The following is a 27,795-nucleotide window of genomic DNA, read 5'->3' as shown; positions in this document are numbered from 1 at the left end:
ACCATAATTAAGCCCAGTTTTTCAAAACAGGGCAGAGAAGGATTTGACTACCAGTAGGAGGAAGCAGAGCTCAACCAACAGGGTTGGAAGAACTCACAATTTCACTGCCAGGTGTGACGCTCTGTGTCTCCAGAAATGAAAAGCTTACGTTCTCTGTGTCTATTTCCTCATTAATTAAGTAAGAAAAACTCTACTTAGCTTTTTCAACACAGATGCTGGAAACAGCTCTGTAAAGTATATAAATGATACACAGTGTAGAGAAGGAAAATCATTCCAGGGTAGGGGAAGAGGAAGGGGAGAAAAGGAAAGGAAAGAAAAGAAAAGAAAAGAAAAGAGAAGAAAAGAAAAGAAATACGCCTTCATGGAAGGAAGCCCCTCTCATTCTCTGATGCAGACTGAGATGAAGCAGACCACACATGCTGTTTGGGAGCCCCAAAGGTTTGCAGAATCAGGGGTTCTGGAAACAGAAGCTTGAGAGCTGTCTTGGGACACCAGCCCTTATGCTTCAAGCAATCTTGCATCTCAATCAGCATTCCAAACTGGGGGGGGGTGGTGTCACATGCACAAATCACACAGTTGCATGCGAGAAGGTGTCTCTCTACCTCCTGGGATCATGAGGGAAAGAGCACTGGCAGAAAGGGACTTTGTGACTCTCCCCGAGATTTTCTTTTTCTCTGTGCTTTCTAATCGCTGCCGAGCCATGTGGGAAGCGGGTTCACTGGATGGCTTTGAGGAATTATCTGTACTGTCCACACACTCGCTTCGTCCATTTATCTGATCCAAGTGCTCTGAGAAACTGCCAACTGTACAAAGAAGAAGGAATAAACATGTTCAGGAATATCTAGGGTAGGAGAGGTGGGGATGAGACGAGAGAGAGGGAAGACATACGCAAGGAAACGTGTTCTTGTGTAGGTAAGTCTGGACGACATCGGGGCAACAGGAAAAACAGCCCTGGTCTGAGAAAGGAACACGGAGGAGGCGGAGACAAGGAGGTATCCATTCAGGCTCCACTCTCTTGGCACATGAATCTGCTAGAATCTCAATCAATGATTCCATTTAACTAGAGGAATAAACCACTTTGCGTACTTTTAGATCCCATGTATCCCAGCCCTCCAGGAGAGGCCATGCTATGAACCCAGCATTGCCTTAAGGAGGACCAGGACCACCTGCTTTGTAGAGGATGCCAATGACCTTCATCAGTGCTGCTAGTAACGTTGGCACAGGGCCTTATTCAGCTACTCTGTAAGCTTGTGCCTGTACCGCTCACCATCTTCCTCGCAGTAGGCTCTGGTACGCCACTTGTGGAAGAGTACAGAGAGCATTTCCCCTGACTCCTCCCACAGCGCACGCCTCCTTTTACTCCAAGCTCTTTACAAGTTTCAAAGGACAAGACACGGGATGGTCCCTGCCACATTCCTCAGCAGCTCACAGCTTCCCGACTTTTAATCTAGATAATGTGTCACATACTGCTCCTCCCTCAAGTTATTTTCCATCCTCTCTATGCCTCTGAACCATCTTTATTTTTATTTTATTAACCCTCAATATAAACTGGAATTAGTTTTTTTCCAGTACTGGGGATGGAATCCAGGGGCATTCTACTTCTGAGCTACATCCTCAGCCCTATTTTTCATTCTTTATTTTAAAACAGGGTCTCACTGAGTTGCAAAGGGCCTCAATAAGTAGCTAAGGCTGGCCGCGAACCATGATCCTCCTGTCTCAGCCCCCCAAATGCTGAGATTACAAGCCCGCTCCACCACGCCTGTCTCATTAATTCTATATTGATAAAGTAGAAAAGTAGGATTTGGAAAATCTATACCATAAGCCTCCTATGCTTACAAACCACCAATTCCATAGTTATCCCAAGAGTCATAATCCATGCAGAGTATGTAACATCTTTCAAAGGCTGACCTTTGTGATATGTTTTGTGACCATTTTTACAGGGCTGACCATGTGATATGTTTTGCCTAGGAAAGAGCCTAATTTGACAACATTTCAGTTACACGGTAGTATGCACACCCCTTGGACACATGGCTCCTCTTCTTTGGTTCTGGTTCATAAAGGTAACAGACCCCTCAGCTGTGGTCTAAGCTAAGGGAAGCCCGGGACTTGGGAAGGCAGTATGGACATAGCACACTTCCTGGCTGTCTACTGTGTTACATGTACAGGAAAAGGTTCATGGGCTTCCACATGACACCCACCTGCCAAGGAAAAAAGACAATCTTAAGGCAAATGAGAACAGTCATTTTAAAACTCTTTTCTGCTAAAAGCTTCTCACTTAACAGTGCATCCATTCTATTTCCTTAAGGAAATCAGCAGCTTGAAGGACTTGATCAAAACTGCTTGAAAACTCAAGCTTAGCTTTTTCGGTGAGTTACCCACTTCCTTTCTCTTTCTAATTGGGCTTGGATGGGATTACAAACATGTGTAAGATGAAGAACAGTATGTCATTGTTGGGTACAATTAAGACTTACTGCGGATTCAAATACAATATAGCCATGAAAGAAGAGAGGCAGAGATAAAGCTGTGCCTTCCTAGTGGGAGAGAACACAACTTTCTCTTCTCACGCTGCCATCTCATTTTGCAGCAATGCACAGAAGTGTGTGCTTCTTTTCTGCCAATGGTGGATAATGTCACCTTAATGTTCTCTAAATGTCAAGGGTTCCTTCTTTTTGATGGTGAAGCAATATAAAAATCAACAAATTTAATTTTACTACAGTCACGGTTTTCAGGTTCCCTAATTATCCTTGGCTATAAGTAAATCAGCTCATCTCTCTATTCTGTACAGCCCCCAAGGTCTTTGATTATTTTTAGTGTGTGTATGGGGGAGAGAGAGAAAGAAAGGTGGTTTGCATCTATTAATCAAAATGCATGGCAGTACCCAGGCATATTTTTTTTTAATTATGAAAGTAATCAATCAAGTGCTTAGACGTTGTTCCCCTCCCTTCACTTCCTACCTTTCTGATAGTGAGCAGGCTGAAGATCCTAAGAGACAGTAAACCACTCGCCATGTTAAGAATTTATTTTAAATGAAGGAGGTATACTCTAAGAACCAGATGGGGATCTCTGTAACCAGAAATATTAAAAAAAACCTCATTCTATCTACCTTTGATTTAAGTACCAAGAGAACCTAAAAATGGCCCAAATGCATACAGCAATATGTTGCTGCTATACTACTTACACATTGCTATTCTCTTGGCTTCACAAAATAAGTGGAATTATCCAAAATGGAAACAGAACTGAGGTGAGAAGGGAAAAAAAGAAAAACCGACATCACTTTTCCCCATGATCAACTATCAGCATTTGTGAAGCTGCATTGATACAAACTTTCCTGAAATAAATCTAGTCTGTGAACTTTGTTTTTTTGATGACTAAAAAACCCTTTACTACAAATACTCAATTAGCTGAAAGATGTTGAAATCACTTATAGTTATCAAACTATTTATTGAATATAGCCAAATTAAAGCAGTTATTATAGCCATATTCCTGCTTCACTTTTAGAAAAAGCAAAAATGCACATGATCTAAAGAAGAACACGCTATGTGTAAAATCTATATAAATCAGGTGATATTTTAAATACATCTCAAAGGCTTGTTCTGAGGAAGGTGTGGGTATGATTATATAAGGGGGATACCTCCATTGCTAAGGGCCAGCAAGTACTGTCAGAACATTAAGTACTTGTGGCACCTGTGGAGGCACTGTTCCTCTGTCAGGAAGGTTGCGCCGCATAAAGCAACATTACAAGAAAGCTGGCAAAGTAAGGCTCAAGGGCTTGACTGCCTCCCAGTGGGAGAGTTATTTCATATGCATCTAGAAGCCTATTGGGATTGTGTTGATATTTCTGACTCCCTCCCTCTCCTCAGGCCTTGAAGCTCTGGAAGGTGTCTGTCAGCCTCATGGTATGAGCATCCTGCTGTGAACAGTATGAGTCTAGTGTGCAGAGGTAAGCTGTTTGGTATACCATACCCCCTAACAGAAGTCAACTTCCTCAAAGAAACCACCATCCAGGTGGATGCTAGAGGGAAAGCTGGCTTTGTGCTGTTCCTTATGGGGTCTCAAGACATTCTTGAGGGTAATTTTTATGAGTTGACTACTGGTATTGTCATGGTCAAGAAGGGGTCTGAGAACTGAGGAGGGGTCTGAGAACCTGACCTCGAATCTCAGGAGCTTGTCCCTCAAGCCCCAGAGGTGGGCCCATGGCAGAAGTCTAGGACGTAAACTCCATCCTTGCCGCCTGACCAGGCCGGCACTGGGACTAGGAGCACTCCACCCCTTCGCAGGCTGGAGGAGGAGGGCAGCAGGCAGTGCCCAGCAGCTTACCTGACAGCGTGGAGCTGCTGATGGTGCTGGCTGGGGTGGTGACCTCAGGCTCCTCCTGAGCACACTCTTCTGGAGGAAGGGCTGGCTTTTCGGGTTCTTCGTGGGGGTCTCCAGGGCAGGGAGTGGCTTCATCTTGCTCTCCCTCTGTTGAAATAGCCAGTTTGGGAAGCAGGCCAGAGCTGAGTTTATGTCTGTTGCTTTCAGTATCCGAAGAGTTGGATGTGGATAACTGTTGCCTTGATTAAAAACAAAAACAAAGTCATACATACACACTAGGAAACTGTGTTAAAGGTGAATTTTGAAGAAAAAAAAAAGAACAGGTAAAAGTGGGACTTGGATAAACCCAACCAAGAAGCATCTAATAGAGTGGTTCTTAGGTGTGGAACCCAGACTGGCAGCATCAGTATGCCCGGGCAATTTAGAGCCAGGCATGATAGCACACACTTGTAAACCTAGTACTTGGGAGGATGAGACAGGAGGATGGCAGGTTGGAGGACAGCCTCGGCAATGTAGTGAGACTTGCAACAACCTCGTGAGATCCTCTTTCAAAATAAAAAAGGGCCTGGAGGTACAATGTCCCTGGGTTCAATTCCCAATATCAAAACGACAAAAAGAGAACACCCCTCCCCCATGCACATCCTTAAGACCCATCCCAGATTCATTGGAACAGAGGCGGTAGGTTGGGCACAGCCACCTGCGTCTTCACCGGGCCCCGCAGGTGATTCTGCCCTTTGCTAAGATTTAAGAGCCACTGCTCTGGCAGCTACGGCTTGTGATTCTACTTAGGAGGCATCTCACATACACTTCAGAATATTCCGAACTCCAGCTTAATGTTTCCGTGGATGGCAAAGTAGTGCTTTTGGTTTTGTCCCCAGAGTCTTCCTTCTCTTCTCCTGAATTCTGAGTTATTCGATCTATACTGCTGAAAACCTGGAAGGCAAATAATCAGTGCTTGTTAATATCTTCTAGACAGTGCTTGTCAGAAAAAAAACTCAGGTCTTGGGAGGAAAAAATGGAGAGAACGACTAAAGTGTGAACTAAGAGCAGGTATTAGGAAAGCACTTGCAATGTTGTTTAATTGAATCCTGAGCTGAAGGGTGTGTGTGTGTGTGTGTGTGTGTGTGTGTGTGTGTGTGTGATTAGAGTGGGACCTATGAATTCATCCCCCTCTCTCACCATAGCTCGTGGACTTTGTACCTGCAAATAAAATCCATAGATGCATTGGGGTTTCTAGGCCTCAGGATCAATGCACATCTTAGATTACTTTTTAACCATGGAGTCAATCAGAAAAAGAAAATAACAGAGAAAAAAGGTTTAATGGCTACCAGTCAGGGGTAGGAAGAAGAAAAATGAATTGAAATTGAGTGCAATGAGAAGAATAAATTATCTGTTTCAAGATTTGGGTGGGGGTGGGAACATATACTGGGGGAAGGGAGGGCTGCTGCACATACTTGGTTTTAAGAGCCAGGCATCCTATTTGTTTTACAAATCACATACACAGGCAGGCAGCTTCCTGTGCTGGTACTGGAATTCCTGTAGGGGATCTGAACCAAACTTAAGGTCTCAGCCCATTTCCTTTCTTCCTTCCTCCCTCCCTACCTACTGTGGTACTGGGGATATAACCCAGGTCTGTCCTGTCTGCCTGTCCATCTATTCTTATCTATCTATCATAATACTAGAAATTGAACTCAGGGTCTCACACTGCTAGGCAAGTGCTCTATCTTGGAGCTACATGCCCAACCTAAAAAGGCTAAAATTATTAAAAAATAATGTTCAAGACAGGATCTCACTAAGTTGACTAGGCTGGCCTTGAACTTGTGGTTCTCTTTCCTCAGCTTCCCAAGTGTCTAGGATTATAGATATGTGCCACTGTGCCCAGCTGTCTCGGCCCATTTTTGAGTCTCTCTTTTCTCATAGGAAAGATGGGGGGTAAAGTGGGGTTCCAGATTCATATTCCTACTCAGCTACTGGCTGCTCTCATGGGGATGGCCATCGGATCTCCTACTACTTACTGTAATTAGGAGGACAAGATTAGGTGAAAGAGCAGGGGGCAGGTAAGATGAAACACTAAGGCAAAGAAGGAGTTGTGTTTAGAGTGGGCTTCAGGGGCTGGGGATTAGGTCATGCTCAAAACAGCCATTTAGTTAGTAGAACTTGTCCTGGCTCTGTGACTGACTTACCACCACTCTCTCCAGGGAGATCCCTACCTCCATAATTCCCATCAACAGAGAGGGTAGGGCTAGCCAATTTGCAGATGCATGCTAAGTAATCACTTAGAAAAAGCTGCAGAGCACTTTAAAATCATGAAATGTTACCAAAAAAGCTAAACAATAATCATGTAAAATGCCATGGCAACAGAAAACACATAGCAACTATAAACAGCAGGAGGGAGTGAGGGTGCCCTCTGGGTTTATTTCCGTTTTCCTTATCCTGTCTCAAAACTATTTTCTTTGTTTGTTTTTTAATCTTACCACTGTCAGTAAAAAGGCATCTTTCTCAAGCACCAATTTTATTCTCCCATTTCCAAAATCCTATCTCAGCTTCCAACAGCCTTTTCACTATAACTCATAATTTCTAAGGCTGGTTACAAGACTTTCTCATTCCATGGCCAACTCTCCCCAGGTAAACTTGCTTCTGTTTAGGACAGCCTTCTCCTTGTGCCATGCTCAGTGTAATCCTTAGGATAGGGTCTTGCATACACAAAATGTCACGTTCTTCAATATAAGAAGAAAGAGCCGGGCGTGGGGGCATACACTTGTAATTCCTGTGCTTGGGAGGCGGAGATGGAGGATCGCGAAGGTTCAAAGCCAGCCTCAGCTGGCTTAAGAGATCCTGTTTCCAAATAAAAATATAAAATAGGCCTGGGAGTGTAGCCCAGAGGTAGAAGGGTTTCCAGGAACCCCATTACCACACCAAAGAAAGAAAGAAAGAAAGAAAGAAAGAAAGAAAGAAAGAAAGAAAGAAAGGACCCCTACAGCTCTTAGCTAGAGCGAAAGACAAGCAAGCAAATTCATCAGATGGATGACTGTCTCAAAGAGAGGACTGTGTGTGCAAGTCTATGCCTCAAAAAACAAAATGGACCAAACAAAAAACAATTTATGGGGAGAGAAAGCTACTTCTACAGTAGGGTGGGGACTCCTGATTATCAAGATGACTGGATAACAAAAAGGAATTTTAAACATAGGAAACCTCAAACCCCACAAAAGGTAGGTGGTTTTAGGAAACAGCCCAGCTGCATAGAACACCTACTACTGGCCAGAGGGAGACTCCCCCGGGAGCTCTGTGTTGATCCTCAGTTTCACTTACTTTTGAAAACCGGTGTGAACAGGAAGAAAACTGCCTGATTTCCACACTAAAATCTTCATCGTTTGTGTCATCTTCTTCCTCAGTTTCCATGTGATGGTACTTCTCAGACCGAGCTGCAGAGAAAATGGAATAGGTGCTATTACTCAAAATGTCTGCTTTTAACACTTTAATTATGAGCATTGGTATCAACGAAACATTATGTTTAAGAACTTGGAGGTATGAAGCTGGAGGGCTATAAAATGGAGATGATTTTTTTTTTTTTTTTTTTACATAGGAAAGGCCAAACAGTGTCCTATGTCAGATAATGCACATACTATCAAAATAACTTGTGTCGTCCTCTGATTCCAGTTGGGGGATAAATTCCGCCTTCTGTCTCAGCAAACTGTTCCAGTCTAGAGAACGGAAGAAGCGGTGCTGCTTGACTTCATATGCGCCACCTGGAAGGGGAGAGAGGAGAGGCAGAAAGTGGTAAAAATATCCCCCAAGCAGAGGTAAATAGCAGATCTCGACAACCTAAAACATCTATGGGCAGATAAGTAAAAAGAGTCACAGAAATCATTTTTTTTTAAATTCTATAACCAGAACTTGAAAAAAAAATGGTTCCCATAATTTATCAGCAGGAGATCTGATTTTGCTAATAGCAGTTGCTATGGCACAGTTTTTCTTTGTTAATATTTCCATGACTTCCTTCATTTTTCAAAGGTTAATGATGCGGCCACTTAAAATCACATTAAACTGAACCCGGGGACCTGGACATACGCTGGCCCAAAGCAAACTCACTGATTACAAACTCAGACCAATTCTAACAAGGTGCAAAATGTGTTCACAGCAATATTTCCTCTGAAGGTAAGGTTAATAATGATAAATTTTTTGGTAAATACTATATAATGGTTACCATTCAATTTTATTGGATTGCTCATTAACATACATAGGAATTATATTGTGTGGCTTAGATTCTTAAGTTAGGAACTCACAAACCTATTTGACAGATTTATAATGTATCCCACACAAATCAATCACAGTTCCTAAGTTTGAGGCTTCTTTTTGCCAAGTCGGCAAGATAGCCCAATTCGGTGAGATGTTTTTAATTCTGTTGAGGATTTTAATGAGTGATTTTGAAGGGCAGGCCTCATAAAAAAATATGAACATTGTGCCCGGGTATAAAGAGAGGAAGGCACACATTGTAAAATCTTAGCACGAGAATCTGGCCCCCAAACTGCCACCAGCACAGACACTGTTGATGAGAAAGATAACAAAGAATTGATTCTGAAAAACCACTAGGAAGATTTTGCAGAAGACTAAAGTGGGGTCTAATGATCCTCCCTACGGGGGAAACTGCCTCTAGTTGTAATGAAAATGCTTCTTCCCTGCGGCTGCACCCATGCCCCTCATCCTGTCCTCGGTGGGGTACAAAAGAAATCAGATGGGAAAGGTAAGATGTATGCAAAGGGAGCTGTGGCTCTGGGTTGGGGGGAGAGTGCTGTATATGTGTGGTTCAAAGATGTGGCTCTGTCCCTCCAAAACAAGGTACAGTTTCAGCTCTAGCTATGAACCTGTCCAGGAGAAGCTGGTGTCCTCAACATAATGGCATCAAAGCAAGCTAAGAAAACCACCCAAAAGAAGGGAAGACGGATCCTCCTTTACAAAGCACTGGATTAGGATCCTGACCCAAGCTTTTATCCAGGTCTTTTCTGTGTTTTTAGCAAGAGACTGAAGTCTGAGGTTAATCACAACAGGAACATCAGTTAACGTAGCTATGACTCGCGGGCCAAGTATTGCAATAGGTGCTGCAAGAATTTTGTTTCTTTTAATTCAGTAATTGGAAATAGCCACTTGAAGTAGGCCTTATCAGCTCCAATTTTTTTTAGGGGAAAAACTAAGGAAAAGCAATAAAAGGCCTTGAACCAATATCCTCAGAGGGTAAGGATGAGAAAAGTTATATCTAAGCTTGTCTATAAACGCCCAGGCTATGCACAGTCCCACTTCACACCAGGAGGGGGCGCACTTTAGGTTCCATCCACTCCCCTCTCTCCCCTGCTTCAGTCTGAAATGGATTCGCCATCTCCGAGATGGGGTTGCTGAGCCCATTCATAGGACTTTCTACAGCATGTCCCCACATCCACCCCAGTCCACCATGCATCCTGGCTCTCATCTAGCCCAAATCAGGGCCCCCAAATGCCAGTGTCATTCTCTTTAGTGCTTTTACTTGCAGAAGAAAAATACAAAAACCAGGAGGGCTTATGTTTGTTTGCTTCCCTATCCAACTCCCTCCGTGTGCCGACGACAAAAGGGCTGCAGAGTCCAGCTCAGATGAATGGCTCATGACACACATCTCTGTCCTTCCAGCCTGGCCATGGGTCCACTACAGCACATGACTAGCAAGTCAGCTGCTGCTCATGGGGCCTTATCAGGGGCACAGCCCCAACATTCCGGGCTGCTTGCTCAGCTTTACCCAGAGAAACAGCGTCCCAAGACCAAGGGCTCACGTGGCCTTTCCGACAACACCACTGCCCTGCCCGCCCATTCTGGAGCCCAAGCTGATGAAAACCTTTGCTTCCTCTCTGTGGATGATGACAAATGGATCCTCCCCAAGGAGTTCCAGCTCACTGAGGATCAAAGTCACACATCACACCCTTCTGTCACCTCACTGAGAAGAAGCTGGTGATCAGCGAGTTCTGCTTCTTATGTACTTATGCAGTAAAGAGAAAGAAGAGAATTAAAAGAACACGCTGGGAGAAAATGACCGCTGGGCTACACACTGTTGGTCAAAGTGCAGGTGACAGCATCATGAGCCATATGCGAATCACTAGTGCAATGAATTTTCTCACTGGAAGAATTCACCATGAAAGGAAAGGAAGGGAAACTGGGTATTTCTTGAGCAATCCCACACTAAGCTGAATGGACTAGATACCTTCATGAACGTTTGAATAGTTGCTCTTCATGCTAGTCCTCGGCGGTGGATCGAATGCCCATTTTCATAGATTAGTAACTAAGACGAAGGGCAAGGAAGAAGCTGTTCAGGTCCTCTAGCTGGCCCACAGGGGGCTGTCACATCTATGCAGCGCTGAGGTCCGTGAGCCAGGCTGCCCCTGAACTCTCCCCAAGTCCAAGAGCATACTTCAAGGAGGACAAGGGCCCAAATCGCCAGTTATGCTTGGGCTCCGATGTTCTCCCTTGAGTTTTCTCTCCTTTCATGGAAGTTTCTTAAACATCCATTATGTTCTTCACACCCTTTTTCTCAGCCTCCCTAGTCTGTCGGGCGAATGTGCATTCACACATTTTCACGGTGCATTATTTTGCCCACTAAATATGCATTAAATACAAAATGCTGTCACTGGAAGCAGCGTGGCAGGCCTGCAGAATGCTCAGCCTCATTCTCCAGCCCTACTGGGACATGTCGTGTCAGACCTGCCTGTTTGGCAATCACTTCTTGACAATGCCCAGACCTCAGGCAGGGTCTCTGCAATGTCTCTTTTGGGCTTCTGCTAGGGGATTTGTTCTTCAAGCTGTCAGAGCCTAAAAAGACTGAAAGCAGCAGTGAGTGGTAAAATGGGCAGAAAGATAACTAGCAGCATATGATGTACAAACGGGTATGCTGACCACTCTCATGGCCCTGTCCTGTTAAGTCAAGCCCAATCAAGAATCCCAGTATTCCTGGAGAAGGGCAAGGGGCAGACTATCAAGTAGAAAAACTCTCCAGACTGACGCTTGAACACGTGGGAATGGGGACTCCTGAGTCTCTTTCAGAAAGGGCATGCCCGTTCCAATATATGCTGTCAGATCTTAGGAGGCTGTTTCTCTGGGTCAGTTGAGAGGATGTCTAAATAGGTATTTGTATTAGTGCTGGGTGATCTCAAAATGCCAGTGCTTCTTACATTTGGCTCGAGTGAGTAAAAATCACTCCTTAAAACCTTGCCCCATACACAGTCTTGACACCAGTTCTTTGACAGCTACCCATCTCTCTTGAATCACAGAGCAAACTTGACTTCAGGCCACAGAGGTTGGAAAATAACAAGTTGGCTTGTCACTTCAGACAAGTGGAAAAAGCAAAGAAATATACAGAACACAGTTCAAGGAGTTCAGCAAGCTCAGAAGTGGGAGCATCACCACCATTCTGTGTCTCCTGTGTGAAAAAGGAAAACTTGCGATTCTACATGCAGGAGATTCAAAGTGACAGCAGTAGCGTCACACCTGGGTCTCAGAGCCTTAACCGGGATGCCCTCTCTGAATCCTCACAGTTATCCTGTGAAGTAGTTCCTAAAAGCTGTTTCACAGGTAGAGAAACAAGAAACAGAAGGGGAAGTAACTTGTCCGTGGTCACACACCTGAAGCATGCTCAGGCAACCTGGCTCCAGGGTTGGTGCTCCTAACTCCGATTTGCATTGCTTAACAAGTTAAAGGGCCACTTGTCCACTGAGAAGGTCGGAGGCACATGGAGCTGCAGTTAAGAGGCTCAGCTCAAGAATGTTTCCCAGCTAAGTCCTGATTTGAAACCTTCTTGGATTCCCTAATGCGGGGGGTCCACAAAATTTTTGTGTAAAAGCCCAAACAGTAAGTATTTTTAGTCTTTGCGGGTTATGGAGTCTATGAAGACGACCCAACAACGACACTGTAGCACAAAGGCAGCCATAGATGATACGTTAGCTGAATGGCATTATTGTGTTTCCATAAAAACTTTATTTACAAAAACAGAAGGTGGGCCAAATTTGGTCCATAGGTTGTAGTTTGCTAACTTCTGCTCTAATGTATTATCATAAACTCTAGTAAGCCAGCACATCATAGATAAAAACAGAGCCCACTAACAGGAGAATCTGTTAGTGGAGAATAATAGAAATATTTGGAACTGTCACAACTGATTTTTGTCTTGGAAAAAATGAGGAAGAGATTAATATTTTCAGTCTTATCTGATATTTCTATTAAAATGAAACAGTTAAGAATAAACAACCTATCAAGCCAACAATTTCCACTGATGAAAATTAGGAATTCTGGCTAGTATATGCACATTTATATTTAATATTTTAGTCTTTCCAGACAAATTCACACACTTGGGCAGACTGGGAATGTATACTGGGATCTCTGAAGTCTGTTTAGTCAGAATAGAGAAAAGAACAGGAAATACAAAATCACAAGCAGAACAGTCTGGAAAAATAATCAGCAAGAAACAAATCTCTCTCTTTAATCTTGAGAGGCAGGGGTTTTAATTCTCTTTCTTGGGTCAGGGTGCTGATCACCATGATAGGACAGCATGGTTTAACCCCAGGCCCTCATTTCCAGTAATTAGTTTGAGAACTGATAACCTATTTCAAAGCCTGTGGATAGTAAACCTGCTGGGTCAAATCCTTATGGGAACATATATCAAAAACAACAAAACAAAAACAAAAGGAGTTCCACATATCTGATTCTTCATTTCAAATTATTCCAGATGCATTGTTTTTTTCAGGACAGAAGAGCTGCATATGCCCTTAAGATTTATTTATTGAAACAAATTAAGAATTTCTGCTTTGCAAAATACAAAAGCAACAAAAACAAAGACAAACAATAAAGTGCCCTCACAGTGTCTATACCGCTCTGAATCAGAAAATAAAACCCCAAGTAATATTATTCTAATGTGTTGTAGTCATGTCCTAGATCAACTAACATATGTTGTCTGTACAACAGCAAAACACAAACAAAGGCCTCTGAATGCTCCACAAAGACATTATTTCTTCCATCTTGGCAAAATCAAAACACATGTGCTCTATCTAACCTGTTCCCAGCCTCTCCAGGGGATTCTGCCTGAGCAGCAAGGTAATCAGATCCTGGGCATCTGGTGGGGGGGCCTCATCCTTCTCGGGCCAGTTGATCTCATCTAGAATGAAAAAAGAAGTTAAGAACTTTATATTTTCAAAAGGTGGTCCAGATCCCAACAGCATAGACATAGCCTCGACATTTGTTAAAAATGCAAACTTTCAGGCTCGATCCCAAACCTCCTGAGCCAGACTCTGCGTGTTCAGGTACTCAGTTGACTTCTATGTGGAGTTAAGTGAGAGCACAATATTTTACAAGGTACAACTAGCACAGCTCTCTACATGGTAGGGAGGGAATATTTCAGGAAGTTGTATTTTTCTTTTTTTTTTATTCTTTTTTTTTTTTTTTGGTGGTACTTGGAGTGGAACCCAGGGGCTTTTCTACCTCCAGGCTACACTCCCAGACCCATTTTTTAATACTTTATTTGGAAACAGGGTCTCACTAAGTTGCTGAGAGCCTCACTAAGTAGCTGAGGCTGGCTGCGAACCTCCTGTCTCAGCCTCCCAAGCGCTGGGATTACAAGCGTGCACCACCATGCCCGGCTTTATTCATTTTTTTTTTTTTAATCTGGAAGAATTGACTCCTAGAAAGTGGCCCTGGATAGTGGGAGGACTCACTATAATAGACACTCTAAAACTGGGTGTGGTGACTCATGCTTATAATCCCAGTACTTGGGAGTCTGAAACAGGAGGATCACGGCTTGAGGACAGCCTCAGCAAGTAGTGAGGTGCTCATCAACTTAGTAAGACCCTGTTTCCAAATAAAAATATAATAGGGCTAGGGGTATGGCTTGGAGATAGAATGCCCCTGGGTTCTATCACCAGTACCACAAAAATAAGTAAGTAAGTAAATAAATAAAACAGAGACTCTAGACACCTATGTTCCAGATACCCACTGATGGGGGAATCATCCAAGAATAAGATTTTCTCTCTTACTATCCTCAACTAAGAATCTGGCCACAGCCATAGAGTTCTTTAGCTCTAAGAAGCAATATCTATATCTATATATAGATATAGATATAGATATGGATATAGATATATTGCAAATAGTGACTGCTTCTAGAGACAAAGGCCAAAATGCTAAGACCAAAGAAGAGTAATACTCAAGGTAATCATAGTAACGGGAGTATTTAAAATCTGCCATAAATATTAGAATATGTTCTTACTCTAAAGGAGTTTGCCTGAAGATAGGTGTGTGTGTGTGTGTGTGTGTGTGTGTGTGTGTGTGTGTGTGCTCATGTGCATGGAAATGCAATAAAAACATGAGTTATTTCTGTGTGTGCCTGCCTCTAGCTTCCTCAGCTGCAGTTTAAATCTGATTTGGAAAAGAAAACATGAATATGCATCTGAGCCGTAAGGCACGGAGAACAAAGCCAGCATTTGCTGCTTGTGTTAATTAAACAGTTGATTCCCCTTGCCACTCAGGCCTTGGTATGTCAGAAAACAGCCTAGTTATAAATCCATAAACAGCTCAGATATTGTTTAAAGGGGTTATACACTGCAGGCAACTCACAAATCTACTTTGTTAAAGTTTACAAATATGCCTGGCTTGCAAAGTCACTGTTAGAAAATAATGCTGTGATTAAGAGGCTCCTCATATGCACAATGAATTTTTCCCATATTTTCACTGCTGGTCTGTGGAAGTACAGTCCATAATAGATCGGAGGTGGTTGATGGAGATGTCAGCAATGCCTGACAGATTTTTGGGAAGACAGGCCTTTTTGATCTATGCTTCAGGGGAATTTATATTATCAGCAGGTAGGGTAGTGATAGATCCTATTTAATTATCATTTAGCTTTGCCACAAGCCACATGACAATAGTTAGGGTCAGCTCGCAGGTTAAGATCTAAAGGTTATTGAATTTTAAATGAAAGATGAACAGCTGTTGCAGAAATAACATTACACCATAACAACTACCAATGAAATCATTAACAATCTGTGGATTCAATTTGCTTCCTACCCATTCTCATTATTTATTATTTGGTAGACATTTGTTTTCAGGGTTTATTACATTTTTGTTAATTTCTTCACTTTGCCATTAGCCATTTTTCCCATTTATGTAAATGTTACCCACATTAACCTTTTCTTCCCTGGTGCAACTTTCCTATTATGGAAAGGAAGATCAGATGACAATTAAATCATTTGTAAATCCCACACCAATATCTTTGGCAAAAAATAAGGGGGGCACATGATAAAAGTTGGATACATCACTAGCACATTTTTGAATTCCATGTTAACAAAACTTCCTCAGATCAATTTTCAACACATATTGCTCTCTTGAGATGGAGAGATGCTATGATGAGTGAGTTCTTTTAATTTGTTGGCTCGACAGTTTGATAAAGGTTAACATTTTCATAGTGAAAACGTTGACACTCAACAGATTTACATTAAATAGCTGCTTCCCAATAGAGGCTTAAAGATGATATTTACCACTGATGACTTGTCCAAATAGCTCTTCTGGAGTGTCCCCAAAGAATGGCACACAGCCAACCAGAAATTCATAGAGGATAATTCCCATGGCCCACCAGTCCACGGGCTTCCCATAGCCCTGCCTCAGAATCACTTCCGGGGCAATATATTCAGGAGTGCCACAGACCTAAAGGACAATTGCAGTATTAGAATATTAGAACAACTGGAATACTATTCAGGAATTAAAATGAATAAAATGAATGATGAACACCAATTACTTTGCCTAACATGCACCTGTTCAATTACATGGACTCACAAGGTGAAAGATCTGAAAAACAAATTTTAGTATCTATAAAACCAAGGCAGCCAGGTGTGGTGATGAATTTCTGCAATCCTAGTACTGGGGGGGGGGGGGAGGCTGAGACAGGAGGATCACAGGTTCCAGGACAGCCTCAGGAACTTAGCGAGACCCCATTTCAAATAAAAAATAAAATAGGGCTGGGGTACAGTTCAGAGGTGGAATGCACCTGGGTTCAATCCCTGGTAACACACACACACACACACACACACACACACACACACACACACACACACCCCAAGGCAAATTATTCCTTTAACACCAAAAAAGGGAAGTTTAAAATTCTGCGTGAATGTTAAATTACATATATTCAGTTTTAAGCAGAGACTCTAACCCCGTTTGGTCATTTTAGCTATCTTATAATATTTAAAATGTCTGTAATTCTTAAATTTAAAATAGTAATACATTTTTAAATCTGTCACTATCAGAGACAGTTTTAGTATTTTATATGACCAAATTGATTCACACCCTGGTCATTCCATAAAGCCATGACAGTTGAGATATGTTTACCTTAAGTAACTTTACAATGAACAGATTGTGGGCACATGGTAATGAGGCATGCTTAAAGGGAAATGGGCCATGGCTCGGATTTTAGCACCCGCAATTCTACAATGCATCATGAGTTTCACGAGTACCCCACTGAGACTCCTGAATTCCTTACAAAAACAGTTTTCCATTTGTCTCTCTCACACTCTCACTTGTGTGCAATTAGATCATTCGTCTTGCTAATAGACCATAATGCTGGGGGAGGAACGTGGAGGGAGTGGACAGTTCAAAGAGCCCAGGGAGACAAATGGGAGCAATTTGCACTTTATTAAATGTAGGGCTTATACAGACATCTAAACCACAACACTAATGTGAAGATGGCCTACACGTGTTGATTTCATTGGTATTTCTTCTTAGTGAAGAACTGCATCTAAGCTTACCTGTTTATCCAGGAACTCTCGAGCATCCTTCTCAATATGACCCTCATAAAGATTGGTAGTCATGCTCATTAGTCCCACCTTTGACAGTCCAAAGTCGGTTAGCTTTATGTGCCCCATAGAGGTGACCAACAAGCTATGAAGCAGAAGGGCATAGAGAAAAATAATAATTTTGAAGATGCTTTATTTTTCAGGCTCCCCTCTTTCCTCATTCATTTGTAAGACTATTCAATCTATCAGTCTCAAGGTTATTACAAAACCCAACCTGGACAGAGAGAGAGAGAGTCAACACAAAGGTGTCAAACAATTGCATCCAGTAGCTGAGTGTAATTCACAAGGGAGGATCCGGGACAAGGCAGAACTCATCTATGTGGGAAAAGCCACATACAGTATCATTTTTATAACACTCTGAAACTTGAAAAAAATTCAAATATGGAACTCTGGCTCCTTTCCATTTTCAGAATAATAAAAAATAGCAGAGAGGGGCTTCGAATAATTCCATGTCATACATCAGGAATTAAGATAAACAACCCATCTGTGATTCAAATGAGACATAGATAAAAACTTGGACAGAAAAATGTAGTATTGTTTCAGATTTCAACTTCTGGCTCTCATTTAAATTTCTACTCATTAAACACAAAAGCTGTATTTCTTATACATGCAAAGAACTTGCATTTGGATATATTTTAAATGCTGTATTGTAAGTCAAAAAATAAAAATTTAAAATAGTATCATATCAAAAACAAAATAAAAGAAATAGAGGGATTAAAAATACCTACTGAAAGGAAGTATGCCAAAATTCTAATAGTTTTCTTTGGTAATACTGTGGATGAATTTTTTTTTCTTTTTCCCTGTGCTTTCCAAATATTCTTGAATGAGGATGGGTCAACTTTATTATGAACATTTCAAGACACTTAAAAATCTTTACATATTAACATGTGATTTTTTAGAGGCATCTCACATTAGTGAAGAAAGCATGAAATATTTAATAAATGGCATCAAGATAAATAGCTATTCATTTGGGAAAATATTCTATCTGTATCTCAAATCAGACAACAAAATGAAATTCATGTAAATTAAAAATTAATAAATAAAGTGTGAGTAAAATCGAATATAATATCATGTATCTTATCTTGGAATAGAGAAGGATTATCTAAGTATGATTTCAAATTCAAAAACTATCCAGGAAACAACTAGTAGATGTCTATGTTCCTATTTGAAGTTCTATATCATATAAACAGCTTAAAATTTAACTCTCGTCTTAGAGTCATCTTTTTCTATTTCTCATAAGTTTTTTTCATAAGTTTTCTCATAAAATTTTATAAGAAGTATAGCCTTTAAAAATTATTAAAAAGGACCATAGATACTGCTAAGATATCTTGGACATTACAGAAGAGTTTTAAAATGTACGAATTGTATTAAATAAAACATTTTATAGACATAAGAAAACGTTTGGTATTATGTAAAAGAGGGCATATGTTTCATCAGTGTACATACTTGTCTGGTTTTAAATCCCTGTGTACAATTCCATAATTATGTAGGTATTCCAAGGCCAAGACTGTCTCAGCAAAGTACATCCTGGCCATATCCACAGGGAGAGGACCCATATTTTTCATTAAAGTAGCACAGTCTCCTCCTGTAAAATAGAGGAAAAGATTAAGCAGCTACATATCAAGTAGGATTAACAAAGACAATCAGTTTAGATTGCAGAATTTCAAAGCAGAGTCATATTCATAAGTGTACCACATTCATAAGTAGAGACTGTGTGTTAAGTAATATGTTTCTAATTAAGATGTGGAGTACAGAAAATAAAGATGCAGTTTATTCATAATGGAGCAGGTTTGGCTCTAAAGAAAAACAGTATTTTGAAGAACTACTAGCATAATGTTAGAATTATGGTAACAATTTAAAGGTTGTTGACATAAAACATGAATTCTGGAATCAGGCTACTGAGTCCAAATCCTAAATCTGTCTTGTAGGCTGAGATCATCTGAGCAAACTAGTCTCAGTAGTCATGGATGTGTCATCTACAATATCAAGATAATAAAAATATCTACATGTGATAATCTATGTAAAGAATTTAGGATGTTGTCTGGTATATAGCAAACATGTTGAAAATATTAGTTATTGTTTTTTAAATAACCACAATGATTAAAAGCAAAGCATTGGTGTGGTAGAAAGAACAATGGATGGGCATCAAGCAACCTCTTATTTTAGGTCGACTATTCGATACCTGGTAAGTGTTTCTTGGTTCTCAGTTCCCTCATCTGCCGAATGAAAACAATTAACTAAAGGTATCTACTGCTCCTTTGAGTTTTATAGTTTTGAGATTCTGTTCAAATAACAAGACCTTAAACTCTGTGCTTTAAAAATTGTTATAGCCTTTACTGATCTATTTATCTTGTTAACTTTACGTCAACAAGTCATGGCCACTCAAAATCTCAGAAATGTAATGGGAAAAAGATGGAAATAAGATTACTTGGAGCATGTAATAGACAGACCATGAACCACTTTAAAAAAAAAAGAAGAAGAAGAAAAAAGCTGAACATCAGTAAGCTAGATTTTCTCGAATGGCTCTCCTTTTCCCTAACACACTTTTAATTTCATACCATAGACTGAAAAGGATATATTCTTAACTCATTTAAGAACACCACTTGCAATGAATGCTTTTATATGTGATAAGAACAAGTAGGAAAAATCCCATCACTTATATTCCAACTTTAATGACCAATTGAAGAGAGATAGTTAGGATTAAAAGCTATTAAAAAAGAAAAACAACCTTTTCCCAAACAGCGCTCATTTTCCCATTGTTATAGTAGAGCAGGCACTTTACAAGCAATTATCTTAAGATAATGACTGGGAATACAGCCATCTCATTGCCTGGCTTCAGTTCCTAGGTGGATATAGCCATTATGAGGCGCAAACACAGACGGTTTCAGCAACACAAATGAGCAAGGGATTTCTGGATACAGGTGTCGTGTTCTCTGTCTGAGACTGATTTACCTTCCACATACTCCATGACCATGCACAAGTGGCGCCTTGTTTCAAAGGAACAATACATGCTCACAACAAATGGGTTTTCTGCAAAAGTCAGGATGTCCCGCTCCACAAAGGCCTGCTGGATCTGGTTTCGAAGGATGAGGTTCTGTTTATTAATCTTCTTCATTGCAAACCTCTGTCGGGACTCTTTGTGCCGAACAAAGTAGACTGCCCTGAAAATAAATACAAATATGGGGTTGACAGTGAGAAAAGGTGTGTGGTGAATACAGTAAACCACATGATTGACTTTTCTTAATTCAAATGGCAGCTGTATTTCCACTCACACAAGCAACAGTAGCAAATAGAAATGGTCCCTTCCAGGTCAAAGTCCTTTGACTAGGTTGAATTTTTTTTTTTTTTTTTTTTTTTTTTTTTTTTTTTTTTTTTTTACATAAGGCACTGGATTCATCTTTACTGCTGAAGAAAGGAACAGGACCATCCCTAGAGGGAATTACTTTCCAAAAGCTAGCTGATGATTTCAGTTTTTCCACAAACAAAACAAAATCTGATACATAAGTCAGAACTGGGAAGGATTAAGAAAATTACATGCAGATCACAAGCTAGATCCTTTCTAGCATTAGACATATGTTAGGCACTTTCTCTTGACTGACTAAAGCAATAATTTTCTAAATGATACCCTTGGGCTCTGCAAAAAGGACCATAGCTCCTTAGAGTATCTGGTTTCCAGTTGAGAGTAATTTACTTGCCATAAAATTTCCAGATAAATGAGAAGTGTGTATGGGGTTATATGAGGCCAGTCATCAACAAAAGGTAGCCAACTTCCTCACTAGGGACCTCAGCATGTGCTACCCTGGTGCTTGTTCCAACAGGAAATGCATTTCCCAACATGAAAGTAGACGACATGCTATCTCCATCCCATGGCCAAAGTGTCAGGCAACTTGACTGTAAAATGACCAGCCAAGGGGACACTCAAACTCTGCTTAAAATCTCACCTCAATATTTCCTATAGCTAGACAGTAGACTCTCCAAGGCTGAGGATAATGTAGGGAAAGAAATCATTAGGAGGAGGAGTCCTAAAACCCCTCCCAGGAAATGCGCAGCCACAAGGGCAATGTCGTGGCCTGGCTCCATTTCTCAAGTCACTCCTCACTGTCATTATCAAGGAGGATGGATGCAAACTCTCTAGGAAGGCCCTGAGCAAATAAAGAATTTACCTAAAGAGTCATCAACCTTTACAAGTGTGTATTTGTTTACCTAAAGCCATCCTGCAACCAGAGGCGATTGATCAAATAGTAATTTGCCAAGAAAAAAGCCATCAATCACAGGAAAGTACATCTAATAGCATGCCTTCTAAAACAAAGGGTTATGTGATCTCAGATGCTGTTCACCCTTCTTATTCATTGTCCCTGAATGATAACTGCAAAGGGCACTAGGTTATCCTGTGTTCCCACTGAACCGATGGCCCACTGGTGAAAATCTCAAGTACATTCAAGGCCAGTTTAGTCAATAATAATATCCCCTGAAGTGTTCAGCTAGGAATAACTTTTTCATTTGATTGTGCATATCTTTATCTTCTCATCATATTCATGTTTTTCATCATTCACTCACAAAATCACACGTTTGTATATTTTTTGTTTCTAAACAATTTGTGGGTGCTTTATTTTACCCCCCTTTATTTCTTTGATTTTCTAGTTTTTCCTTCATTGTACAGTAAAAAGATCCCTTATCCACGCTCCACAAAAACTAACTCACTGAATGACTTGGTACTTTCATTCTCACTATGACGCAGAGTAATGTGGAGGCAGTCAGTCGGCCCTGGCACTGGCCTCATGGACCAGCAGTCCACTGCAGATCTACCCCCATGCCTGCTTGGGCTTAAACATAGCCTGTTTGCTGGCTAGATTTGCTATCAAAATTAACTAAATGAAATATATAAGCCAGTAGACATGAGTGTCAAAATGAGAAGTTCTGTTGTTTATTAGGAAACTCAAGGAAGGTTTTAGAAAGTTTCAATACATGTAAATTACTAAAAAATATTCCTATTGATTTATTGGGGTGAGATTTTCAAAACTTGGAAAAAATATATGCATATCTAGATTTCTATATTCAGATTGCTTCAAGTTCTTGTTTCATCTTTAAAGAATCTAAAATTTAAAAAACCTAGAAAATATGTATTATATTGGCTGTCTTAAAAGTCCTAGCATAAGGACCAGTAAATGTCTTTTGGTTAAATTACAATGCTTAGCCGGGCGTGGTGGCACACACTTGAAATCCCCACGCTTGGGAGACAGAGACAGGAGGATCGCGCAGGTTCAAAGCCAGCTGCGTGCGCTGGCTTAGGAGACCCTGTTTCCAAATAAAAATGTAAAAATAGGTCTGGGAGTGTAGCCCGGAGGTAGAAGGGCTTCCAGGAACCCCAGTACCACCAAAAAAAAAAAAAATTACAATGCTTAGCCAGGCGAGGTGGCACATGCTTGTAATACCAGCGCTTGGGAGGCTGAGACAGGAGGATAGCATGGGTTCGAAGCCAGCTTCAGCTACTTTGTGAGGCTCTTAGCAGCTTAGTGAGACCCTATTTCCAAATAAAGTATAAAAAAGGTTTGTATAGCTCAGATGTAGAAAAGCCCTTGGGTTCCATCCAGTACCACAAAATACATACATACATACATACATACATACATACATGCATACATAAAATTACAGTGCTTAAAGTACATATTTTTGACATGGTTTCCTATGTTTGTTAGGTAGCTACAACCTCTTATCTTCTTCTAATTGTGCTTTCTGTTTAAAATATTTTCTTAAGAAAAATCAAGAATCCAGGAAGTGATCATATACATTCTATAGCAATTTATGTCTAGGAGAGATCATTATATCACCCTCTAACACTCTGACCAACTTTTAAAGGAACGAACCAACTAACAATCTTTTTATTTAGGATTAAAGGCTTCTACTATATTTTTCTTTTCCCAATTCTGATTGGATAATATCAGAAATCCACAGATAATTTGAGCTGCTTCTCATCAGATGATGGTAGCAGAATGTCAAGCCGGACCCCCAAGGAGCGCAAAAAACAACTTGACGATCCTTTAAATGTAACACAGGCATTGGTAAGCAAATAATTACCAATAAAAGGGACTCCTGAGATAGGACATTTATTTTTAAAGTAAAAGTAAGAACTCAAAATGAAAGGAGAAAGCCAGTATGCTCCTGTAATCATTTGCTTCCCTCTAAGTGTTAACTAGAAATAGAGCTTGCTTTCCATCTCTTCCCTCAATATTTAGTATTAAGCCTAGTGCCAGCAACCCTTATATATATTATTTTATTCCAGATACAAGATATGATGTTTATTGATGTTAATATTTTTACCTGAATGGAAACTTCACAAAAATGAAGTGCAAATTTGAACTGCTTAGGCTTGGAGAGCTTGCATGCCCTTCTTAACAAGAAAAAAGTAGGCTTCCGTGATTGGTAAATTGTGGGGAAGTGGGTAAAAAATACATGAAGAAAACTAAGGGAAGATAAGGGTTGTTTTAGTATAGTTTTTTTTAAAAATATACTTTTATTGGTCCATTATAGGCTCATATCTTAATGTGGTTCTTAGTGATAGTGACGTCCATGCTCACAGCTCTTGGTGGACTTCCCTGGCTCCCTCCCCATTCTCTCCTTCCCCATAAATGACATTGAGATTAACCCTGGTAACCTCATCTATTTACATAACCCTTACATATATTCTGAATTGCACAGTTAGACCATCACAGGTTACCGTTTTGATTTTTCAATCAAGTATCACCATTTCTTACATAAATAAACTGCTCTGCAATACTCTGTAAGAACAATAGGAGGTGGAGGAAGAACTGAATTGTGCAGGCTTTTTGGAAAGAATAATAGAGAGTGATGCCTCCAGCTCCATCTGACCAGCAGCCTCACTAGGTCTTTTTGTAGCCCTGTTAAAAAATGGCTTCAATCTGTAGTCTCAGAGTTTCAGCTTATATAATTTGATTTGACTGTCTGCTTTCCCTGGCTATGATATACTTAAAATAATCAGTTGCTCCTCAGGGAAACTGACCTAAGCCAATTGAAATTCATTTTATAGGTAGCTTGAGAAATTCCTGCCCCAGGACATGTGCGCATATCTTGATCAAGTTATAGAAGTCAGCTAGACTTCCTGATTAGAATTGGCTGTACCTGAATTGTTTGGTTTGCTTTATGTTTTGGTTTCTTATATTTGTGTACTACTTTGGGAGAACTATTCTTCATCCTCGAATTTATTTGGTAATAATTGTTGACTCGCACATACACATTTCTTTCTTTTTTATAAGTCGATGCTCTAGATCTACAAAAGTCAGCAAAGAGTAAGAGATTGGGAGAGAGATTGAGAGGGCGAGAGCAAGAGTGAGAGAGAGGAGAGAGAGCGCAAGAAACAGAGACTGACTTCCAAAGTTCTAATGTTGCACTGGGCTGATACGGCCTTGTATTTCTCTGCTTTCTGAACCCAGGGATTGCTTTGTTTGAAAAGTCTGCTTCTGTCTCTTCCTCCAACAACCTCTTTGTGAAACTGGAAAACCTGGGGTGGAGATGACCCAGGAGGAAAGAGCAACCAGGGATGCTTGTTCTCTGGGAACCACACTTCTCTCCACCCAGGCAGGACAGAGGTGAGAGGAAATGGACCCTGAAGGTGACAGGCCCTAGAGCTGAATGAATTTGCCCTACTGGGAAGGTGAATGTCAAATGTGTCTTTATTTATACTCGGATTAGAGAGTCTAATATGCGAACTTGGGTCAGTAATTTGGCACAGGAGAGCGAGGGGGCGGGTATTAGAGGAAAACAGAGAAAGGAAAGGAGACCAGGAGTGTGTGGAGGCTGGTGTGTGTCAACAAGTGGGTCTCTCTGGCAAACATACCTGGGCCCTTTAGGAGGGCTCCAGGTTAGAAAGAAAAGCAATGTCCCAATTAAAATGGTTAAAGTTTTAGCTGAAGTATTTACAGGGAGAAGAGGACTCTGCCTGGAATCAGAGGCTCTGTGAACTCGTCTCTGAGGAAATAAGATCAACCACTATCCAGGACTCCTGGGAGAAAAGCTTACAGACAAAGAAACCCACACAGCCCGGCACACAAACATCACTCTTCTACAAAGTGCTAACTCGCCATAAAGGGGTGTTCAACTAACTTGCAGTCAGGGATCAGAAACACATTTAACAGAGAAGAAAATGCGATGTTTATCCAATCAACATTGCCACAGGAAAGCTCCCCATGTGTGATGAGAAAACAGTCATGTGTATTTTAGCAGGACAAGAAGAAGCCCTTCTTAATGAGAGTTCCCCAAACTGCCAGCGAGGTGCCATGGAATCGCTGCCTTCTCTGAGCTACCGGCGTGAGTGGTGTGACTGTGACACAGACACCCAGGACAGCCCAAAGAACCCAGCCATTCGTTGGGCCCGTTCCCACCAGCTTGTAGTCAGCATCACGAGGGAGGCGGACTGACGGGAGTAACACCATTCAAATTTCAGGGTAAAAATAACTACAACATAGTGGAAATCTGTCAGACATGTAATGACAGATTAAACTGAGAAAAGCAGAAAGTGGGAGGGGAGTTCTGGCTGATAGGCAGAGGCCCTGACAGGCAGCTTGTGAGCCCATTAATGACTTGGCCTGCATCCTGGGTGTTTACTGATTCACAGCTTGTTTAACTTCTTGTATATTCCCAACCATTCCCCAAAGTGTGATATACCTCATCTACTATACAGTGGTTTAATTGCACTACAAATGAGTTTACTCAACCAATTAGAACTCCAAATACTGCTAAGATATATGCCCAAGTTTTACAAAAGCGGTGCTTCTCGGACAATCTCCTTCTAGAATGGCACTACCAATAGCATTTAGCAGAGCTCAAACCCAGGGGCCCATTAAATCAACGTGCAGACGTCTCCCTAATGAAAGGAGAACTCCTCCGGTCATCACTCAAAGCAGAGAGATTAAAAAAAAAAATAGCAATAGGGAAGCAGAAATCACGACTGACTGTGTGTTAGAACAATATTCCTGAGTAGAAAAGTTTCAGTGAGATCCCTGAAGGAAATAAAACATTACAGAAACATAACATCAGAAAGCACTCACGAATCACATCAGGAAATATGCCATCTGACATAATCCTGAAAACAAGTTGGCGAAGCATAGAAAGAACTTGCAAATATTTAAGTTCTTCACCAAGTTAATGGTGTGGAAAATATTAGAGGTGAAAAAATGGTAAGGAGAAATATCCCTTGTGGCACAACACAAATCGCTTTATCTCATCTGTTCAGACGCGTGATAAATGGCAATAAATGTGTCTGGGATTATTTACTGCTCTCCATCTACAGACGGAATTGGGATTAATACTTAATTAAACTGGAATTCTTGGGCTGTGTAAAATAGATCAGGGTATAGTTTGCACGTTATTTGCCCTTTCAAACTATTTATTAGTAACTCAGAAAAATCTTGTCACTGTTTACCCCATTCCCCTGAGAAGAAAACTGTGTGTTCATAAAAATGGATCAAAGAAGAGCGGTGTTCAAAGAGTCCCAGCACAAGAAAATGATGAATATTTAAGGGGACAGAGATGCCAATTACCCTCCCTTTACCACTGTATATGAATTAACATATAACAATGTATCCTACAAAGACTACAAGTATCTGTCAATAAAAAATTTCTTGAAAAAAATCTTTACATTGTATGTTCTCAAAAATCAAAATAATAAAGAAAAAAGAAAATGGCAACAACTTAGTGACTACTATAGGTCTAAGATACATTATTTTAAAGCAAATCCTGTAGTCCATTTGTAGGAATCTAACTAATAAGTCCGTGTGTCTGTCTGTCTGTCTGTCTGTCTGTCTGTCTCTCTCTCTCTCTCTCTCTCTCTCTCGTACCACAGGTTGAACTCAGAGGCATTCTCCATCTGAGCTATCCTCCCAGTTCTATTTTATTTTGAAATAAGGTCTTGCTAAGTTGCAGAGGCTGACTTCAAACCTGCGATCCTCCTGTCTTAGCTTCCTAAGTATTGAGATTACAGTCATGTGCTACCACACCCAGATAAATCTCTATCTTAAAGAAAAAAAAAAAAAAAAACTGGGTCAAAGCAGTAACACTACTCATGATTAGATTTAGGATAGGGTTCAATATATAAGGCAATAGAAATGTATTGCTCTATATTTCCAAACACTTTTATTTAAAAATTTTTCTTACAAGATTGATAGTTAAGCCGGGCGTGGTGGCGCACGCTTGTAATCCCAGCATTCGGGAAGCTGAGACCTGGAGGATCGCGGTTCGCGGACAGCCTCAGCTACTTAGTGAGGCTCTGCAACTCAGTGAGACCCAGTTTCAAAATAAAGAATAAAAAAATAGGGCAGGGGGTGTAGCTTGGAGGTCAAATGCCCCTGGTTCCATCCCCAGACCCGCAAAAAAAAAAAAAAAAAAAAAAGATAGTAAATACAGGCTAATGCTTAATTCGAAATCTATATATAGTCATCTGTGTGTGTTTCTTACATATGTGTGTAGAAAACACAAGATCAGGGGACTTCTGAACCCCAAAGGGGGAAAACGAAGGACCAGAAATGGGAATACGTAGTTTTTCTTTTACTCTATATATTTTTCTCTCCGAGTCCCTAGATCACTTGCTGCTTTTTTGTTGAGATATTCAGTAAGAAATTATTCTGCCTGCACA

At 40.8% G+C, this 27,795-nt stretch overlaps 1 protein-coding gene across 8 annotated transcripts in view; it reads right to left on the bottom strand.

Annotated features, from left to right (window-relative positions):
- MAST4 (microtubule associated serine/threonine kinase family member 4) overlaps positions 1-27,795 on the bottom strand; it is a gene marked incomplete at both ends in the record, with an annotated part of 610,384 nt that overhangs the window by 18,474 nt on the left and 564,115 nt on the right. For 4 of the 8 annotated variants that reach the window (XM_080702972.1, XM_080702974.1, XM_080702976.1 and 1 more), the window contains 10 exons: positions 603-803; positions 4,318-4,553; positions 5,120-5,247; positions 7,624-7,736; positions 7,938-8,060; positions 13,370-13,471; positions 15,840-16,005; positions 17,103-17,235; positions 18,597-18,735; positions 20,103-20,311. In XM_080702972.1, the coding sequence (XP_080559098.1) occupies positions 603-803; positions 4,318-4,553; positions 5,120-5,247; positions 7,624-7,736; positions 7,938-8,060; positions 13,370-13,471; positions 15,840-16,005; positions 17,103-17,235; positions 18,597-18,735; positions 20,103-20,311 (1,550 nt within the window). The remainder of the gene's footprint in view (positions 1-602; positions 804-4,317; positions 4,554-5,119; positions 5,248-7,623; positions 7,737-7,937; positions 8,061-13,369; positions 13,472-15,839; positions 16,006-17,102; positions 17,236-18,596; positions 18,736-20,102; positions 20,312-27,795) is intronic. The other 4 variants (XM_080702973.1, XM_080702977.1, XM_080702979.1 and 1 more) reach the window with 1 other exon arrangement.

The sequence above is a fragment of the Muscardinus avellanarius genome, assembly GCF_963383645.1.
Source record: "Muscardinus avellanarius genome assembly, chromosome: 1".
Classification (NCBI taxonomy): Eukaryota; Metazoa; Chordata; class Mammalia; order Rodentia; family Gliridae; genus Muscardinus; species Muscardinus avellanarius.
Note: the sequence above shows the minus strand (reverse complement) of the source record. Positions and strands in the feature narration are given on the sequence as shown.